Below are 18,191 nucleotides of genomic sequence, written 5' to 3' on the forward strand. Positions count from 1 at the left end.
TAAGCTATTATGCTGATATGATTTGGGAATGTCCTAAAATGTAATAACTGGAGCTGTAAAAAAAAGTGTACCCCCCCACCCCCCACCCCCCAGACTATTGAAATGAAAATTAACAATTTTCCATGGAAAATTTCAATGGGACAATACATATTAAATAGATTTCCTGGTGAATCCCTGGGGATTGGGTAATTCTACAATTCCAGTTATGCAAAAAATCCAGTCTCATAGACTCATAGACTTTAAGGTCAGAAGGGACCATTATGATCATCTAGTCTGACCTCCCACATGATGCAGGCCACAAAAGCTGACCCACCCACTCCTGGAATAATTCTCTCCCTTGACTCAGCTGTTGAAGTCCCCAAATCATGATTTAAAGACTTCAAGTCACAGAGAATCCTCCAGCAAGCGACCCCTGCCCCATGCTGCGGAGGAAGGCGAAAAACCTCCAGGGCCTCTGCCAATCTACCCTGGAGGAAAATCCCTTCCCGACCCCAAATATGGCGATCAGCTGAACCCCGAGCATGCGAGCAAGATTCTCCAGCCAGACCCTCCGGAAAAAAGTTCTCTGTAGTAACTTTTAATATCCCATCATTGCCCATTGTTACTAATTACCAGCGATGGCACGTTATTGACCTATTGACTAAAATCACGTTATCCCATCTTTTGAAGCTACATCTTGAGGAGGTGCTACAGCCTGATAGAGCCATTGTCTGATGAATACCATTTAGGAGCTGCGCCTGGAGTCAAACTGCGAGATTGGGTTGACGTGTCTGACCAGCATGCTGAGACAACAGATGTAACTGGTTGGAAGTTTCATTGGTGGATGAAACGCAAGTTTAATGAAGTAAGGATTCCAAGCTTATCTTGGCCAAGTAGGTGCAATTAAAATGACCCCTGCCTTGTCCAAAAAATAAGAAAGGCACCCCCTAGTGCTAGACTGAACTGGTTTTATAACCCCTACATGTGGAAGAGTAGTGACTTCCTATCTCAGCAAATGATTGTGAGAGGAATCCCTGACAAGGGATGGGGAAAGGTGTTGGGAGGGAGAACTGGAGGCAAAATGGATGAATAACTGGATGTTATTACTTCCAAAGCCCATTTGTTGGATGTTATTCTCTCCCATGCAGGCTGGGAATGGGAAAGACTGTATCTAGAGTGGTGGAGGAGGGGAGGATAGTGCAGAAGGTGGTTCAGGCTCTCAACCAAGCCATCAAAATTGTCATTTAGCTGACATGGATGGCTGGGATGAAGTACCTGTCGCAGTTGGTTGGCTTCTTTGAGTATCTTGGTCTCCTGGCTGGTGGTTCATGTGGCCTGTGGAAATTCAAGAAATGAATTGGGAAGATCAATGGGCTATTTGAGACTCGCTACATTTTCTTTTATTTGCAGGTGTATAAATTTTAGGGGATCTAAGGGTAACTCATCAGTCGATTTGGAGAACAACTTGTGGCCATCCAAAGGGGGGTCCTCAGCAGTATTCTGTGATTCCCTATGTATGGTGTCAAGTATCAGGGGGGTAGCCGTGTTAGTCTGTATCTACAAAAACAACAAGGAGTCTGGTGGCACCTTAAAGACTAACAGATTTATTTGGGCATAAGCTTTCGTGGGTAAAAAACTCACTTCTTCAGATGCATAGAGTGAAAGTTACAGATGCAGGCATTATGTACTGACACATGGAGAGCAGGGAGTTACTTCGCAAGTGGAGAACCAGTGTTGACAGGGCCAATTCAATCAGGGTGGATGTAGTCCACTCCCAATAATAGATGAGGAGGTGTCAATTCCAGGAGAGGAAAAGCTGCTTCTGTAATGAGCCAGCCACTCCCAGTCCCAATTCAAGCCCAGATTAATGGTGTTAACTTTGCAAATGAATTTTAGTTCTGCTGTTTCTCTTTGAAGTCTTTTTCTGAAGTTTTTTTGTTCAATGATAGTGACTTTTAAATGTGTAATAGAATGACCAGGGAGATTGAAGCGTTCACTTACTGGTTTATGTATGTTACCATTCCTGATGTCTGATTGGTGTCCATTTATTCTTTTGCGGAGGGACTGTCCGGTTTGGCCAATGTACATGGCAGAGGGGCATTGCTGGCACATGATGGCATATATAACTTTAGTGGATGTGCAGGTGAATGAGCCCTTGATGGTGTGGCTGATGTGGTTGGGTCCGCTGATGGTGTCGCCAGAGTAGATATGGGGACAGAGTAGGCAACAAGGTTTGCTACAGGGATTGGTTCCTGGGTTGGTGTTTCTGTGGTGTGGTGTGTAGTTGCCGGTGAGTATTTGCTTCAGGTTGGGGGGTTGTCTGTAAGCGAGGACTGGCCTGCCTCCCAAGGTCTGTGAGAGTGAGGGATCATTTTCCAGGATAGGTTGTAGATCGTGGATAATGCGCTGGAGAGGTTTTAGCTGGGGGCTGTATGTGATGGCCAGTGGTGTTCTGTTATTGTCCTTGTGGGGCCTGTCCTGTAGTAGGTGATTTCTGGGTACCCGTCTTGCTCTGTCAATCTGTTTCCTCATTTCCCCAGGTGGGTATTGTAGTTTTACGAATGCTTGATAAAGATCTTGTAGGTGTTTGTCTCTGTCTGAGGGGTTGGAGCAAATTCGGTTGTATCTTAGGGCTTGGCTGTAGACAATGGATCGTGTGATGTGTCTTACTTATCACCTTATTATCTTCTAGATGTTTGCAAATTGATTGCTTAATAATTTGCTCCATTATCTTTCCGGGTTCAGAAGTTCAGCTGACTGGTCTGTAATTCCCCAGGTTATCCTTATTTCCCTTTTTGTAGATTGGCACTATATTTTTCCTTTTCCATCTGAAATCTCTCCCGGTACCACAGCTACTGAAGAGTCTGGTGTTGTAGACCTTTTTGAAGTAGAATGTCTGCTCATATGGAAATAAATGCTTGAAGCAGAAGAGGTCTTCATCATCGAGTCTCATTTGGCAGAAACGAGGCTTTTAGAGAGAGCCTTAGACATTTTCCCAGTACTAGAATCACTTGGAGCCTCACTATTACTCCCTTTGGTACCTGAGGTCTCCAGAGCCTTCTTCACAGTCAGCAATCCAGACTTCTTGGAAGGAGATATATCACTACTGCTCCTTTTGTTGGTACCCATTAGACTTAGAGTACTGGACTCTTGGTACTTCCAGCATGGACATAGGTGCCACATCTCCCAATGCTTTTGTTACTGAGACCCAGAGGTGGATAGAGTACCAGCCTATGTATCCCTCAAGGGTCTTGGTGAACAGGATCTGGATGTAGACAGAGCAGGATATGTGCTCAGATGCTGGTGTCCAGGGTGGTCCTTGGATCCTGGATCAGAAGCCAATCCTAGAGCTTGTTCCATCCATGGTTTGTCTTTATTTCCCTGATTATGAGATCTGCTGTTGAATGAGGAGCAGATCTTACACTTAGCCGGTATGTGCGTGTCTCCTAAACACAAAAGACACCAGGAGTGTCCAACACTAACTGGGATAGCCTCCCATCAGGAAAGACAATGCTTTAAGCATGGGGATCCCAGCATACCTCAGATACTGAAATCATCCAGAAAAAACCCTCAAAAGGCAGAAACAACAAATCCCAACTAAACTAACTACAAGTAAACTGTCTAAACTAACTATGACTTGGCAAAAGGGAAGTAGGCATGCTCGACGTTCCATCTCAGGCTGAAGGCGGTTGAGGGTGGTTCACCTGTGCAACCCTATATATCCTTGGTATGGGGCACGAGGATATGTAGGACGCATGCACAGGTTGAACGGACACTACTAGCAAAATCTCACATCAAAGGTGCAGGAGTGCATGTGCCGTTGAAGTGGAGCACCCATTGGGACACTGTGCAAAGAATAATTCCACATCTACTTTAGCCACTTACCCAACAGGACTTGAAGGGCTTTCCGAGTCACCAGCCACTGATTTCAATAGCTCCCCCCATTCCATCTCTCTTCCACTGCTGCTGCTCTTTTCTCTCCAAAATTGAAGTTTAATTTAGTGATGTTTAAAGCTGGAACAGGACAGGGGAGACGTGGTGGGGATACGGAGACCAGACTGCAAGGGAAACTTGGGAGGAAAGAAAACTGGGGTCACAGAGAGGGGCATGAGAAGGGGAAGCAGAGGGGAGGGGCAGTAGCATAGGGAAGGGGCCACGGAGCTAGGGAGGGCAGTTTTGGAGTAACAAGGACAGGTGTAAGTGAATGTCTAAGGATTCCTAAATGTGAGACACACGTTGCATGAGCACACTTGTATACACAGGCGGTGAGGCAAGTATGCTCTTGCTTACAGGTTGGATCACATATACTCTCACATTTGGATGCAAACTGCCCGCTCCTCCTTCTCCCCCCAAGGATTTGCTGTGTATTGCAGATGCTGTGCCAGAATGATGCATTTGTAAGTATGTGCTGTGCCGGCTCCCGTGTCACTGCAGCCTCTGATGCCGAGTCCTCATTCCCTCTCCCAGAGCTGCTGTGCGTGCATCTTTGCTGGGAAGTGCTGCAAAGGTAGTAGGAGAAGTTGCAGAGTAAAAGCCTTGGTCGTCATTGGCTCTGTAACTTTTCATTCTTTTTCTCCTTTTCTCCCCACTCTGGGTTTTTCATTGCACATCACAAGTGTAAATGGATGGGCTTCACAGAAGCTCGAAGTACTGAGAGGTTTTGATCCAGACCCAGGCTACAACCAGTGATGTCCGAGACCAAACTGGACGATCTCCTTTCTTGCAGGAACTGGTCTTCTGTTCCAGAACTGAATGATACTCGGGAGCCTTTTTCAATCCCCTCTGCTGACTATAATGATGAGGAATTTCTGCGATACCTTTGGAGGGAATATTTACATCCCAAAGAATATGAATGGGTCCTGATTGCAGGGTATATTGTTGTGTTCATTGTGGCTCTCATTGGAAACATCCTGGGTGAGTATTGCTCTGCATTCCTCCCCAGAAGAGTTGTAATATAACCTGTTTGGATTGATTTTCAAACTGCTTAAACTGTGAAGTGCTTAAACTGTCAGCAATGTAGTGGTGGCATTTGGGAACATTTTCTTGCATCTGAGAGTGAACGTTAGATTTAGACAAACAGATGAGATGAATGTGTTTGTACCTGACAGTTTATTTTGAAATGAAAATTGCTAACTCTTCATGCCATTTGTCATGCTTGTGGTATTTAACAGGCTGGTAGCATCATGTGCTATAATCATTTGAGACGGCTAAAAGCAGCTTTTATGAGTGTTTTAATTTAGAGAGCAACATTAAGACATCCAGGTTTTTTTAGCTGTTTACTAACAATTAGTTGCAGTTGTAATTAGAATCCCAAAGTAAAGAGCTCATCCAAGCTAGGAAGGTTGTGTCAATGAAATGCTAATTCTCTAATCTCTGTCCAGCTGGCAGGGGTGCTGAAATTCTCAAGCCCTATTCAGATCTTTACAGACAGATGTTTTCCCTCATACAGTGCTGACAGCTGCTCTTTGACAGCACTTCTCTGCCTGGTCGTCATGCTGCTTTTTTCATTCAGATATTCTCAACCGAGTTGGCAGAGTTTAACTTTGACATTTAAATGCATAGGTGGTCATTACTCACCTGACAGGAGTTACTCTTGGCACTGATAAATGTGGAAAACAAATTAGATTGATAACTTGTTCTCATATCTACAGTTTGAATCGATTTCTATGCATAGAATGAATGCTAGGATCCAAGGGTGTAACTATGGAGAGTGGGGCACTCCCAACTTTCAGCCAGGGAGGGAGAGGAGACAGAAATATTTGTGTATGTCTCTCCACACATCCCCACCCACATTTCATTCATCTGTGAAGGAGGAGGGGAGGTAGCACAGTAGAAAGCAAAGAACAGTGGCTGCTGCTTCATGCAGAATTGAAGCAGAAAGAATGTGAAGGGATTTATGAGGAGCCAACATCCTTGGAAACTAAAAGTACCAGCCAAAGGGTAGCTCTCAGGTGAAATTATTGAATAATATCAAGGAATATATATATATAACTCTTTAGAATCTAATGTAAGCATAGGTTTATAAAGAAACATGCCAGCAGTTATGTCCAGGGCTTAATTGCTAGGATAAGCAAATCATGCCACACAATTGGAGGAGAATTAAGGATGCATTCAGGGACCGATGCTCTAAGTACTTGAAACCACAGGATACCAGATTCCTGGGGGGAATTAAAATACCCAGATGTCTGTTGGGTGTCAGTTACAACCAAACATACACCATCAGCAAGTATCCTGAGTTACACACAGGAAAGGATTATAATCCATGAGCTAAAAAATGCAGCCATAAGAAAAATCATCTTGGACTGACTTGCTATTGATCAGGAGGAACTGATTGAAAATGTGAGGCAAATAGAGGAACGATAAGGAGTGTTCACAAGCTACTTAAATTTAACAGAGTAACAAAGGGGTTAATAAAAGCTAGCACTACAAAGGGATTAGATTTCAAAAAAAGCAGTTTCAAAAAAGAACAGAGTGAAATGGGAGGAATTATTCAAATCATGACTGTGGAAGAAGGCAGAGCAATCTGAACATACTGCAATAAAGGCACAACTTCTCAGGTGGAGAGTGGGGGAAGAGAAGAAAGGAGGACTGCCAGAAACAAGAAGTTGCTAGGGTAATGAGAATGGAAAGGGGAGGAAGCCACCCAAACAAGACTGCATAATTAAGAGTTGTAGGAAAAAATTATGGACAGAAAAAATGGTGCTAGGCATAGGAGTTAAGAATCTGAAAGGTTTTTGTATTGTTACTAATATATTAGAGGTAGTGTAACAGGGGAGAAAATTTCCATACTGAATCTCATTTTAATTTCTCCTCATGGTTTCAATTTTTCTAGGTCCCTTTGTGTAATTTCTCACTGGTAATTCAGATAACATGGACTGCATTGCAGACAACTTTTTATTTCAGAAGGTTTAAAAAGCTACTGGGGGGAAGCTGTTCTAGACTTGATTTTAACAAATAGGGAGGAACTCGTTGAGAATTTGAAAGTAGAAGGCAGCCTGGGTGAAAGTGATCATGAAATCATAGAGTTTGCAATTCTAAGGAAGGGTAGAAGGGAGAACAGCAAAATAGAGACAATGGATTTCAGGAAGGCAGATTTTGATAAGCTCAGAGAGCTGATAGGTAAGGTCCCATGGGAATCAAGACTGAGGGGAAAAACAACTGAGGAGAGTTGGCAGTTTTTCAAAGGGACACTATTAAGGGCCCAAAAGCAAGCTATTCCGCTGGTTAGGAAAGATAGAAAATGTGGCAAAAGACCACCTTGGCTTAACCACGAGATCTTGCATGATCTAAAATATAAAAAGGAGTCATATAAAAATGGAAACTAGGACAGATTACAAAGGATGAATATAGGCAAACAACACAGGAATGCAGGGGCAAGATTAGAAAGGCAAAGGCACAAAATGAGCTCAAACTAGCTACAGGAATAAAGGGAAACAAGAAGACTTTTTATCAATACATTAGAAGCAAGAGGAAGACCAAAGACAGGGTAGGCCCACTGCTTAGTGAAGAGGGAGAAACAGTAACAGGAAACTTGGAAATGGCAGAGATGCTTAATGACTTCTTTGTTTCGGTCTTCACCGAGAAGTCTGAAGGAATGCCTAACATAGTGAATGCTAATGGGAAGGGGGTAGGTTTAGCAGATAAAATAAAAAAAGAACAAGTTAAAAATCACTTAGAAAAGTTAGATGCCTGCAAGTCACCAGGGCCTGATGAAATGCATCCTAGAATACTCAAGGAGCTAATAGAGGAGGTATCTGAGCCTCTAGCTATTATCTTTGGAAAATCATGGGAGACGGGAGAGATTCCAGAAGACTGGAAGAGGGCAAATATAGTGCCCATCTATAAAAAGGGAAATAAAACCAACCCAGGAAACTACAGACCAGTTAGTTTAACTTCTGTGCCAGGGAAGATAATGGAGCAAGTAATTAAGGAAATCATCTGCAAACACTTGGAAAGTGGTAAGGTGATAGGGAACAGCCAGCATGGATTTGTAAAAAACAAATCATGTCAAACCGATCTGATAGCTTTCTTCGATAGGATAACGAGTCTTGTGGATAAGGGAGAAGCTGTGGATGTGGTATACCTAGACTTTAGTAAGGCATTTGATACGGTCTCGCATGATATTCTTATCGATAAACTAGGCAAATACAATTTAGATGGGGCTACTATAAGGTGGGTGCATAACTGGCTGGATAACCGTACTCAGAGAGTTGTTATTAATGGTTCCCAATCCTCCTGGAAAGGCATAACGAGTGGGGTTCCGCAGGGGTCTGTTTTGGGACCGGCTCTGTTCAATATCTTCATTAACGACTTAGATATTGGCATAGAAAGTACGCTTATTAAGTTTGCGGATGATACCAAACTGGGAGGGATTGCAACTGCTTTGGAGGACAGGGTCATAATTCAAAATGATCTGGACAAATTGGAGAAATGGTCTGAGTTAAACAGGATGAAGTTTAACAAAGACAAATGCAAAGTGCTCCACTTAGGAAGAAAAAATCAGTTTCACACATACAGAATGGGAAGAGACTATCTAGGAAGGAGTACGGCAGAAAGGGATCTTGGGGTTATAGTGGACCACAAGCTAAATATGAGTCAACAGTGTGATGCTGTTGCAAAAAAAGCAAACATGATTCTGGGATGTATTAACAGGTGTGTTGTGAGCAAGACACGAGAAGTCATTCTTCCGCTCTACTTTGCTCTGGTTAGGCCTCAGCTGGAGTATTGTGTCCAGTTCTGGGCACCGCATTTCAAGAAAGATGTGGAGAAATTGGAAAGGGTCCAGAGAAGAGCAACAAGAATGATTAAAGGTCTTGAGAACATGACCTATGAAGGAAGGCTGAAAGAATTGGGTTTGTTTAGTTTGGAAAAGAGAAGACTGAGAGGGGACATGATAGCAGTTTTCAGGTATCTAAAAGGGTGTCATAAGGAGGAGGGAGAAAACTTGTTCACCTTAGCCTCTAAGGATAGAACAAGAAGCAATGGGCTTAAACTGCAGCAAGGGAGGTCTAGGTTGGACATTAGGAAAAAGTTCCTAACTGTCAGGGTGATTAAACACTGGAATAAATTGCCTAGGGAGGTTTTGGAATCTCCATCTCTGGAGATATTTAAGAGTAGGTTAGATAAATGTCTATCAGGGATGGTCTAGACAGTATTTGGTCCTGCTATGCGGGCAGGGGACTGGACTCGATGACCTCTCGAGGTCCCTTCCAGTCCTAGAATCTATGAATCTATGGTAAATTTTAAGTAACTTCCATTCCAAGTATGGGAAATTCCATCATGGATAATTGACTTTTTCATTCTGTAGTCCACTTTATAAAATAAATCCTTTTATGGATCCAGTGCATTTCCCAATAGCCACATTCCTCACATGTGGTATCCACTAAAAAAGCCCACTAAGATGTTCCTGCATTAAGCATTAAAATGATGTCCTATATTCACCCTGTATTGTAGCTGCCAGTGGTTAGCAAACTTCTGCATAAGGTTAGCTTGTCCTTCTGGCATTTAAAATTGTTTTTCCTCACCTTAGCATGAGTGTCTCTTGGCCCATTTCATAAGGACATAAGATGTCATTGACAGAAATGATGTTTTGTAGTGGGAATTAGAGAATTGCAGCAACAACTGAAGAGACACTGGATCTCTTCTGAGGCCACTCAAAAGGGGTGCTTGAAAGCTGTGTGAGACCCAGATTAATAACCAGGAAGTGTTAGAAAGTTTGAATAGTAATGTACAGACTTAAGGGTGCCTGGATCTGAAGGTATGAGTATCTGAAGTAGGAATGCCCAGGGAAGCCTGAGATCTGGTGAATCTCACACTAACTAAATTTTCCATCTTAAGTAAAGCTAGTTTGTAAAGCTATTTTCCCTGTAATTTAAGAGTTATTTTAATGCTTTAATTATATTACATTTTTCTCTCTAAAGAAGAACTTGTACTGTATATTAGGGATTGTAGAGAAAAAAAATGTATCCACAAAAGTTAGGCTGTCACATGTGATCTGCAGCTACATATATTTGGCCCAGTCTTTAGCTGATATATGTTGGCATAGTTCTCTTGTCTTCGATGGAGCTACCACCAAATTACACCATTTGAAAGTATGCCAATAGTTCATTCATGTTCTTATTAAAATTTGTTTTTTTTCTTTTCTGTTTCTTTAATGAACTTCTTAACCTGAATAGAAACCCAATAAAATTTCAGTTGAACTTTTGGTCATGGTGTTAGCTATGGAGCTAGGAGTGTCAGAGAATTAGATACTTGGGAGACTCCTAAGATCTGATTCCCCTCTCATCTAAACTACTTTTACATTGATTTAACTCTTTGGGCTTCAGGAGAGATACCTTGGTGCACATGAGATCAGAATCTGGCCCATAATCTTGGGATGATTTGACGTATTTAGCCATAGCTAAACCCACAGTTTGAATTAAAGCTTTTGAGATGTGGTGCTGGCAAAGACTCCTGTGTATCTCCTGAATGGGAAAAAAGACAAGTACCTATGTTAGAAATATTGTTGGAGAGAAGCGGACCCTGATGTTGGAAATTAGCAGACATAAACTTAAGTACTTTGGTTATGCTAGGTGCAGAGATGGAAATGCCCTTGAGAAAATTATTATAGAAGGAATGGTGGAGGGTCATCGTAGAAGGGGATGACCAGCGATGAAATGGGTGGATGGTGTGCAGCAGACCCCTGGAAGATCAGTTGCTGAGTGCTCGAAGTTAGTGATGGATCGTGAAGCCTTTAGAATATTCTGCTATCATGTCACTGATATTCAGACATGAATAAATGGATTTATTTACTAGAGCCAGAGTGAGAACATGAATATGAAGGGTATCATCTATGAAGCATATTTCAGATAGCTCTAGCATTGTTATTTATATTGCAGTTGTGCTCAGAGGAACCAACCAAGATCAGGGACCCACAGTGCTAGGTGCTGTACAAACATACATGAAAGTTCAGACCTGGTCCTAAAGATATTTTGGTCTAAAAAAGACAAATAACATGGCAATGGAGGGGGAAGGGCAATACAATCAAACATATACAATTTGTTTATGCGTTTGCATTTTATAATTATTTTTATTATCATGAAGAGTTAGTTGCAGATGTCCCCTTTGCCCCTCAATCTAGCCATCATTAACTGCCAGGTTTTTTTGTAGTGCTGCAATGTGAAGGAGGAGAAGGTAGTGGATTTATAATGCTATAGGACTGTTTTTAACTCCTACACTAAATTTCCATGGGCACTGATCACTGCTACAGCTAGACTGTTCCCTGCCATTAAGTTAAAAAGTTCATCTCCTGTATGATATGTTTAAATTGAGCAGACCATCTGCAAAGGACATTCTGATCATGCTGTGGTGTTGTATTTCTGTAGCCCCTCCCCCACAGTGTGGCATGAGTCTCCTCCCTGGTGCTTGCTACTTGGAGTCTCTTCTCCCTTCTCATGGGTGTGTCAGGAATCAGAGCCTGCAGCAGATCCAGTCTCTGGGCAAACTGTCAAGTGCAGCTAGCCTGTAGTAGGCTGCCTAATTGGCTACACAACCTGATTGGTTGGAAGAGTCAGAAGACCAGCTCTTAAGCCAGCAGCAGTGGCAGCCCAGCAGCTGCTCAAAGCAGTCTCCCGCTTTGTTCCAGCCTTGGCCCCAGCCCTGCACCTGCCTTGCCTCACTCCCAGTGACCCAGTTCTTACCCTCAGCTCTGATTCCTCACTTCTGACTTCGGCTCTGAACTCTTGCTCTGACCCTAGACTCCACCTCCTGGCTCCTGACTCCGCCTCTGACCCTGGGCTCCAATCTCTGGCTGCCTGATGCCTGCTTCAACCTCTACGCATCGCCACCCACAACCCGGTCACTGGCTCTTTTTTGTGACACTTGGTGGCTCCATGCAAGGTGACTCTTCACTGTGCCCGAGACACAAGGGGTGCTACCCTTTGGGGAAATGAATAATGCTACCACTGCTGGCAAGGAGTATAAAACCAGTACACATGAAACAATAAAGTACATTAACACAAATCCCATCAAAGAAATGACACACCCAAAACCAACAGTATAACAAAGGGAGATTTTATTGGGAGCAGGAAAATAGGATCCGAGGAAGGAAAGGGTTATGGTTAACTGAGTACTAAAACATCAACAAATTTCCCACCTCCCTTCAATCACAGCTCTTTCTCAGCTCCCTCCCTGCCCCCTTGCCAGGCAGGGAGGAAACTGGGGATGTCTGAAGATGAGTGCTGCAGCAACTGTGAATGCTGGCTGGCTTAAACAAAACCTCTTACGTGGGTTTGCCCCTGGGTAAACTTCTAGTCTATAGAATCATAGAATATCAGGGTTGGAAGGGACCTCAGGAGGTCATCTAGTCCAACCCCCTGCTCAAAGCAGGACCAATTCCCAACTAAATCATCCCAGCCAGGGCTTTGTCAAGCCGGGCCTTAAAAACCTCCAAGGAAGGAGATTCCACCACCTCCCTAGGTAAAGCATTCCAGTGCTTCACCACCCTCCTAGTGAAATAGTGTTTCCTAATATCCAACCTAAACCTCCCCCACTGCAACTTGAGACAATTGCTCCTTGTTCTGTCATCTGCCACCACTGAGAACAGCCGAGCTCAATCCTCTTTGGAACCCCCCCTCAGGTAGTTGAAAGCAGCTATCAAATCCCCCCTCATTCTTCTCTTCTGGAGACTAAACAATCCCAGTTCCCTCAGCCTCTCCTCATAAGTCATGTGCTCCAGACCCCTAATCATTTTTGTTGCCCTCCGCTGGACTCTTTCCAATATTTCCACATCCTTCTTGTAGTGTGGGGCCCAAAACTGGACACAGTACTCCAGATGAGGCCTCACCTCATAAAGGGGAACCATCACGTCCCTCGATCTGCTGGCAATGCCCCTACTTATACAGCCCAAAATGCCATTAGCCTTCTTGGCAACAAGAGCACACTGTTGACTCATATCCAGCTTCTCGTCCACTGTGACCCCTAGGTCCTTTTCTGCAGAACTGCTACCTAGCCATTCGGTCCCTAGTCTGTAGCAGTGCATAGGATTCTTCCGTCCTAAGTGCAGGACTCTGCACTTGTCCTTGTTGAACCTCATCAGGTTTCTTTTGGCCCAATCCTCCAATTTGTCTAGGTCCCTCTGTATCTGATCCCTACCCTCCAGCGTATCTACCATGCCTCCCAGTTTAGTGTCATCTGCAAACTTGCTGAGAGTGCAGTCCACACCATCCTCCAGATCATTAATAAAGATATTAAACAAAACCGGCCCCAGGACTGACCCTTGGGGCACTCCGCTTGAAACCGGCTGCCAACTAGACATGGAGCCATTGATCACTACCCGTTGAGCCCGACGATCTAGCCAGCTTTCTATCCACCTTACAGTCCATTCATCCAGCCCATACTTCTTTAATTTGGCGGCAAGAATACTGTGGGAGACCGTATCAAAAGCTTTGCTAAAGTCAAGGAATAACACATCCACTTCTTTTCCCTCATCCACAGAGCCAGTTATCTCCTCATAGAAGGCAATTAGGTTAGTCAGGCACGACTTCCTCTTGGTGAATCAATGCTGACTGTTCCTGATCACTTTCCTCTCCTCTAAGTGTTTCATAATTGATTCCTTGAGGACCTGCTCCATGATTTTTCCAGGGACTGAGGTGAGGCTGACTGGCCTGTAGTTCCCCGGATCCTCCTCCTTCCCTTTTTTAAAGATGGGCACTACATTAGACTTTTTCCAGTCATTCGGGACCTCCCCCGATTGCCATGAGTTTTCAAAGATGATGGCCAATGGCTCCGCAATCACATCCGCCAACTCCTTTAGCACCCTCGGATGTAGCGCATTCGGCCCCATGGATTTGTGCTCATCCAGTTTTTCTAAATAGTCCCGAACCACTTCTTTCTCCACGGAGGGCTGGTCACCTCCTCCCCATACTGTGCTCCCCAGTCCAGCAGTCTGGGAGCTGACCTTGTTTGTGAAGACAGAGGCAAAAAAAGCATTGAGTACATTAGCTTTTTCCACATCCTCGGTCACTAGGTTGCCTCCCTCATTCAGTAAGGGGCCCAACACTTTCCTTGACCTTCTTCTTGTTGCTAACATACCGGAAGAAACCCTTCTTGTTACTCTTAACATCTCTTGCTAGCTGCAACTCCAAGTGCGATTTGGCCTTCCTGATTTTACTCTTGCATGCCTGAGCAATATTTTTATACTCCTCCCTGGTCATTTGTCCAATCTTCCACTTCTTGTAAGCTTCTTTTTTGCGTTTAAGGTCAGCAAGGATTTCACTGTTAAGCCAAGCTGGTCGCCTGCCATATTTACTATTCTTTCTACACGTCGGGATGGTTTGTTCCTGCAACCACAATAAGGATTCTTTAATACAGCCAGCTCTCCTGGACCCCTTTGCCCTTCATGTTATTCTCCCAGGGGATCCTGCCCATCTGTTCCCTGAGGGAGTCAAAGTCTGCTTTTCTGAAGTCCAGGGTCCGTATTCTGCTGCTCTCCTTTCTTCCTTGTGTCAGGATCCTGAACTCATCCTGTGTAGGTCTCAGCTGGCTCTTGGTAGTCCTTGCCTGGTCAGTTCTCTACCTCTCTGAACACTGCTCTCCACAGGGCTGGAACTGTCTGATGCACCAGATCCCACAGCAGTTCAAAGACTCTCTTTGTGGGAAGGGGAGTTAATCAGAGGCTCCCTGAGATGTTCTGCTTCTCTCTCAGCTCTCAAATTCAAAACTCAAAACTGAAATGAAAATGAGCCTCTGCCTCTGAGCCAGGCTGGCCCCGACCCCTTGGGGGTATGTCTGCACTGCATCTGGGAGCGGGCCTCCCAGCCTGGGTAGACAGACTTGTGCTCTCAGGGCTCATGCTAGTGCACTGCAAATAGCTGTGTAGACACAGGGGTTTTGGCTGGAACTCAGGCTCTCAAACTTTCTGGAGCTGCAACAACAAAGCAACATCCACCCTGCTATTTTTAGTGCGCTAGCGTGAGCCCTGCTAACACAAATCCGGACCCGAGCTGGGATGCTCGCTCCAGATGCACTGTGGACATACCCTGAGAGCCTGAAAAGCCCAGGCTCATCATTGGGCCAGCATACTGCTTGTCCATATCAACCCATGCAGAAGCCTCCCTATTGGCCTCAGCAGTAGTTTCTAGTCCATTCTGTTGCCACCTGTTACACCAAGTGTGCTGGGAAATGATGTCAGAGGACTCTGGTAGCCATTATTATCATAATTCATAGGGTAGGGCCCCCTAGAGGCTCAGTCCAGAATTCCAGAGAGTGGCAAACTCCAGATGGGGTTACATTTGAAGGCCAACAAGTTTGTATTTCAAATAATTTAATAACAACTGTTTCCCATATTTTTCTTCTAAGGAGTAAGGCCTTACATTCTTCCTTCATTGACCAATACTATGATAATTATTTTCTATCTTCTGCTACTGTAGTTCAGATCAGAGACATAATTAAATTCATGTTTCACCATCACTGCCAATTTGATTATTTCTCAGGGATTGTAATAATTTATACACACTCTCTAGGGCATCTGTGTCTTGATTAATTTCTTCAGTAGTTTAGACTCCTTCTCCATTTTACTTTTACAGTTAGATCAACTGATAATAAATTAGTCTTAATAAATTATATATTTATAAATGAGCACAGATGCAACATGAATGCCAGAGACCCAATTAGGCTCTGAGGATCAATTCACTTTGAGGCATGTCTATCTGGATTTTCATTTACTCAACAGCAGCAGTATTGGGGAACAGTGGAGAAGTAGTTTATCTTTTTGACTCTTCTTACATTTTGCATGTGGCTTCTTTTTTCAGCTCTGTCTTTGCAGGGATTTGTGTGACATTGTTTGTTGTCATTGTGATATACCATCCTATGTAGATTTATCTAGCTTGGGCTGCATGGATAAATCAAAAGGCAGAATTTGGCTCTGAATTTTTTAATTGACTGGTATGGCTTTTAATTGGTTTCTAATACCATATGTTTATCATGTGCTAATTATTGATGAAGATTCAACAGTCATATTGATGCAAACAATGAACAATGATTCTTTAGCCAAAAAGTTTGCATTATAATTACTTAGCAGTATCTGAATCTGGTTATCTCATCTGTTGCTCATTGTTAAGTTGGCAGATAGAGCAAAAATTATATATAATCTTCTCAAAGAAGATTAAGTAAATTAAACCAAAAAGAAAAGTATCATTTACTCTGATCCTGAGCAATAAGAGACTAGTAGTGTTGTGTGTGATACATGGTTCTTATTCACTTTCACATGCGCTGTAGAAAAGGTGGTGATAGCCTTCTTAAAGGGAGAGCTGATCATTGTGGAATCCTATGTATTGCATTGCAGGATGTTTTTCTCTGAAAGCTGTGTCAAAAATAGTGTTGCCCCTTTCTGCATTAAGAATGCAGCTTATGTTGGTGCCAGTGTGGGGTTGTTGCTCCTTGTTATTTTACAGGGCATGCAAGGGATGCATGATGGGATTCCCACTGTCCAGCCATCTTCTACCCTTGAACCATGAGTGTCTGCTCCTGCTGATGTGGTTTGCTGCTTTATGCTTCCTCTGTGTTTAGCATAACAGGAACCTCACACACCAGAAATGATTGCTGTTTACAGGCAATAAGCTTTTGGCTGGCTCTCCAGGTGCAGATGCTTTAACAGTAATTAAATAATCATTGCCTCAGCTTTATATGACACATCCATATACAAGATGCATCTTTACAGATTACAGACTTGCATGGTTTTTTAATTGATTTTGCTGAAACCTCAAGATGGGCAGAAACACTCAGCTCTAGGGGGAGCTCCAAAATCCCCCAGTGCTTTAGGGTGCCATTTTAAAGGAACCATCTATTAGGATGTTGTAGTGTGCCCCCTTCCTCTCCCCCGTGCCTAGCTGTTTTTGCTGGGCTAGTGTGGAGCAGGAAGGTCAAAGCTTTGGTCCCACCTCCCTCCACCCATTCAGGGTTGCATGTATCCCCTAGGGTACCATGAGAGAGCCCTCCCTGCTACCCCTGGAGTGCAGGGATTAAAGTCATGCCTTACTTTCTATGCTTTCTCAAGAGTGCAAAGAGGTTCATTGTACCTACCTCAACACTTGCACAAGTAGAAGGCACAATGTATCCCTCAGAGATTATCACTAGACTGGATTGAATAATCCTCATGGTTCATTACCAATCAAGTGTAAAGTCAGAGACTTGAACTGTGATTGACTTCTACTGGGTTCCTTGCTGACCTGTGCCACAGTTCTTGGACTTCTCATCTTTAACATCAGAACAGGACATAGTCTGCATTGCCATCCATCGCTAATTCTAATAAGGAGGGATGATAAAGACATTCCACAGTACTGAAAATACTAAATCATTCGAAATTGCCATCAAGTCATTGTGTTGGAATGCAAATCTGGTTATGAAATTTAAATGATTGAATCTACTAAAGCACAGAACTCCTAGTATGTGAAGGTGTGATCACCATGAGATCAGTAACATGTTGTGTGTTAACTTCTTATTTTCACCTCCAGGCAGTTACTGTTTATCACCTGCTACCCTTTAGAGGCAAGAGAACAATTTTGATACAATCAGTTAGAACCCCTGAATTCTATAAGTTGCCAATGAAAGCATAGCAGAACCAGTAGGGCAATTCTACCCTATCAAAAGCCTATTCTGCATTGTTATAGGGAATGTAGGCTTGTTTCTATGATGATTCAGTCTGGTGAGTTAGGTGGTTATCTGCAGAAGAATGAACCTTGGGCCTCCATTTAAAACATGATCTTCTAGTATTTGAGCTAAAGGAGCAGACTCATAAACCCTCAATATGTGGTGTAGGCACTACAAAGGGACACAAAGCCAAACAGGGTTAGTATGGTCAGATAAGATTTCCAGTAGAGGAGAAGATTCAGGGCACTTTGTAATAATCGTTGCATCTTACAGTGGTGGAGAACAAAATCGGGTCAAGGTATTAAATGTTGACAATACTTGGGGATACTTTAGCAGAAGTTGTCATTGTTATTCCCCACTGGCCCTGGCTGTCAGAGGCAGAGAAGGGCTCAGTCTCCTGAATGGGGAATCAAATATTTATGCCCCCACGTCAACTTTCCCCCAAGCCATTTCACCCTAAACCCTTCTTCCTGCAGCAAATTGATGAGTCTCATTAGGCTTATCAGGTGTTAGTGATACTGGGGAAGGACACCAGGAGGAATGGTGTGAGAGAGTGAGTTAGGACTTTCACCCAAAACCTCAACAGT

At 43.5% G+C, this 18,191-nt stretch overlaps 1 protein-coding gene across 1 annotated transcript in view; it reads left to right on the forward strand.

The window, feature by feature from the left end:
* The first annotated feature begins 4,667 nt into the window (after window positions 1-4,667).
* HCRTR2 (hypocretin receptor 2) overlaps window positions 4,668-18,191 on the forward strand; it is a 62,563-nt gene continuing 49,039 nt past the window's right edge. The window contains exon 1 of the mRNA XM_065402071.1: window positions 4,668-4,893. Coding sequence (XP_065258143.1) covers window positions 4,668-4,893 — 226 coding nt within the window. The remainder of the gene's footprint in view (window positions 4,894-18,191) is intronic.

Source organism: Emys orbicularis, chromosome 3 (assembly GCF_028017835.1).
Source record: "Emys orbicularis isolate rEmyOrb1 chromosome 3, rEmyOrb1.hap1, whole genome shotgun sequence".
Lineage (NCBI taxonomy): Eukaryota > Metazoa > Chordata > Testudines > Emydidae > Emys > Emys orbicularis.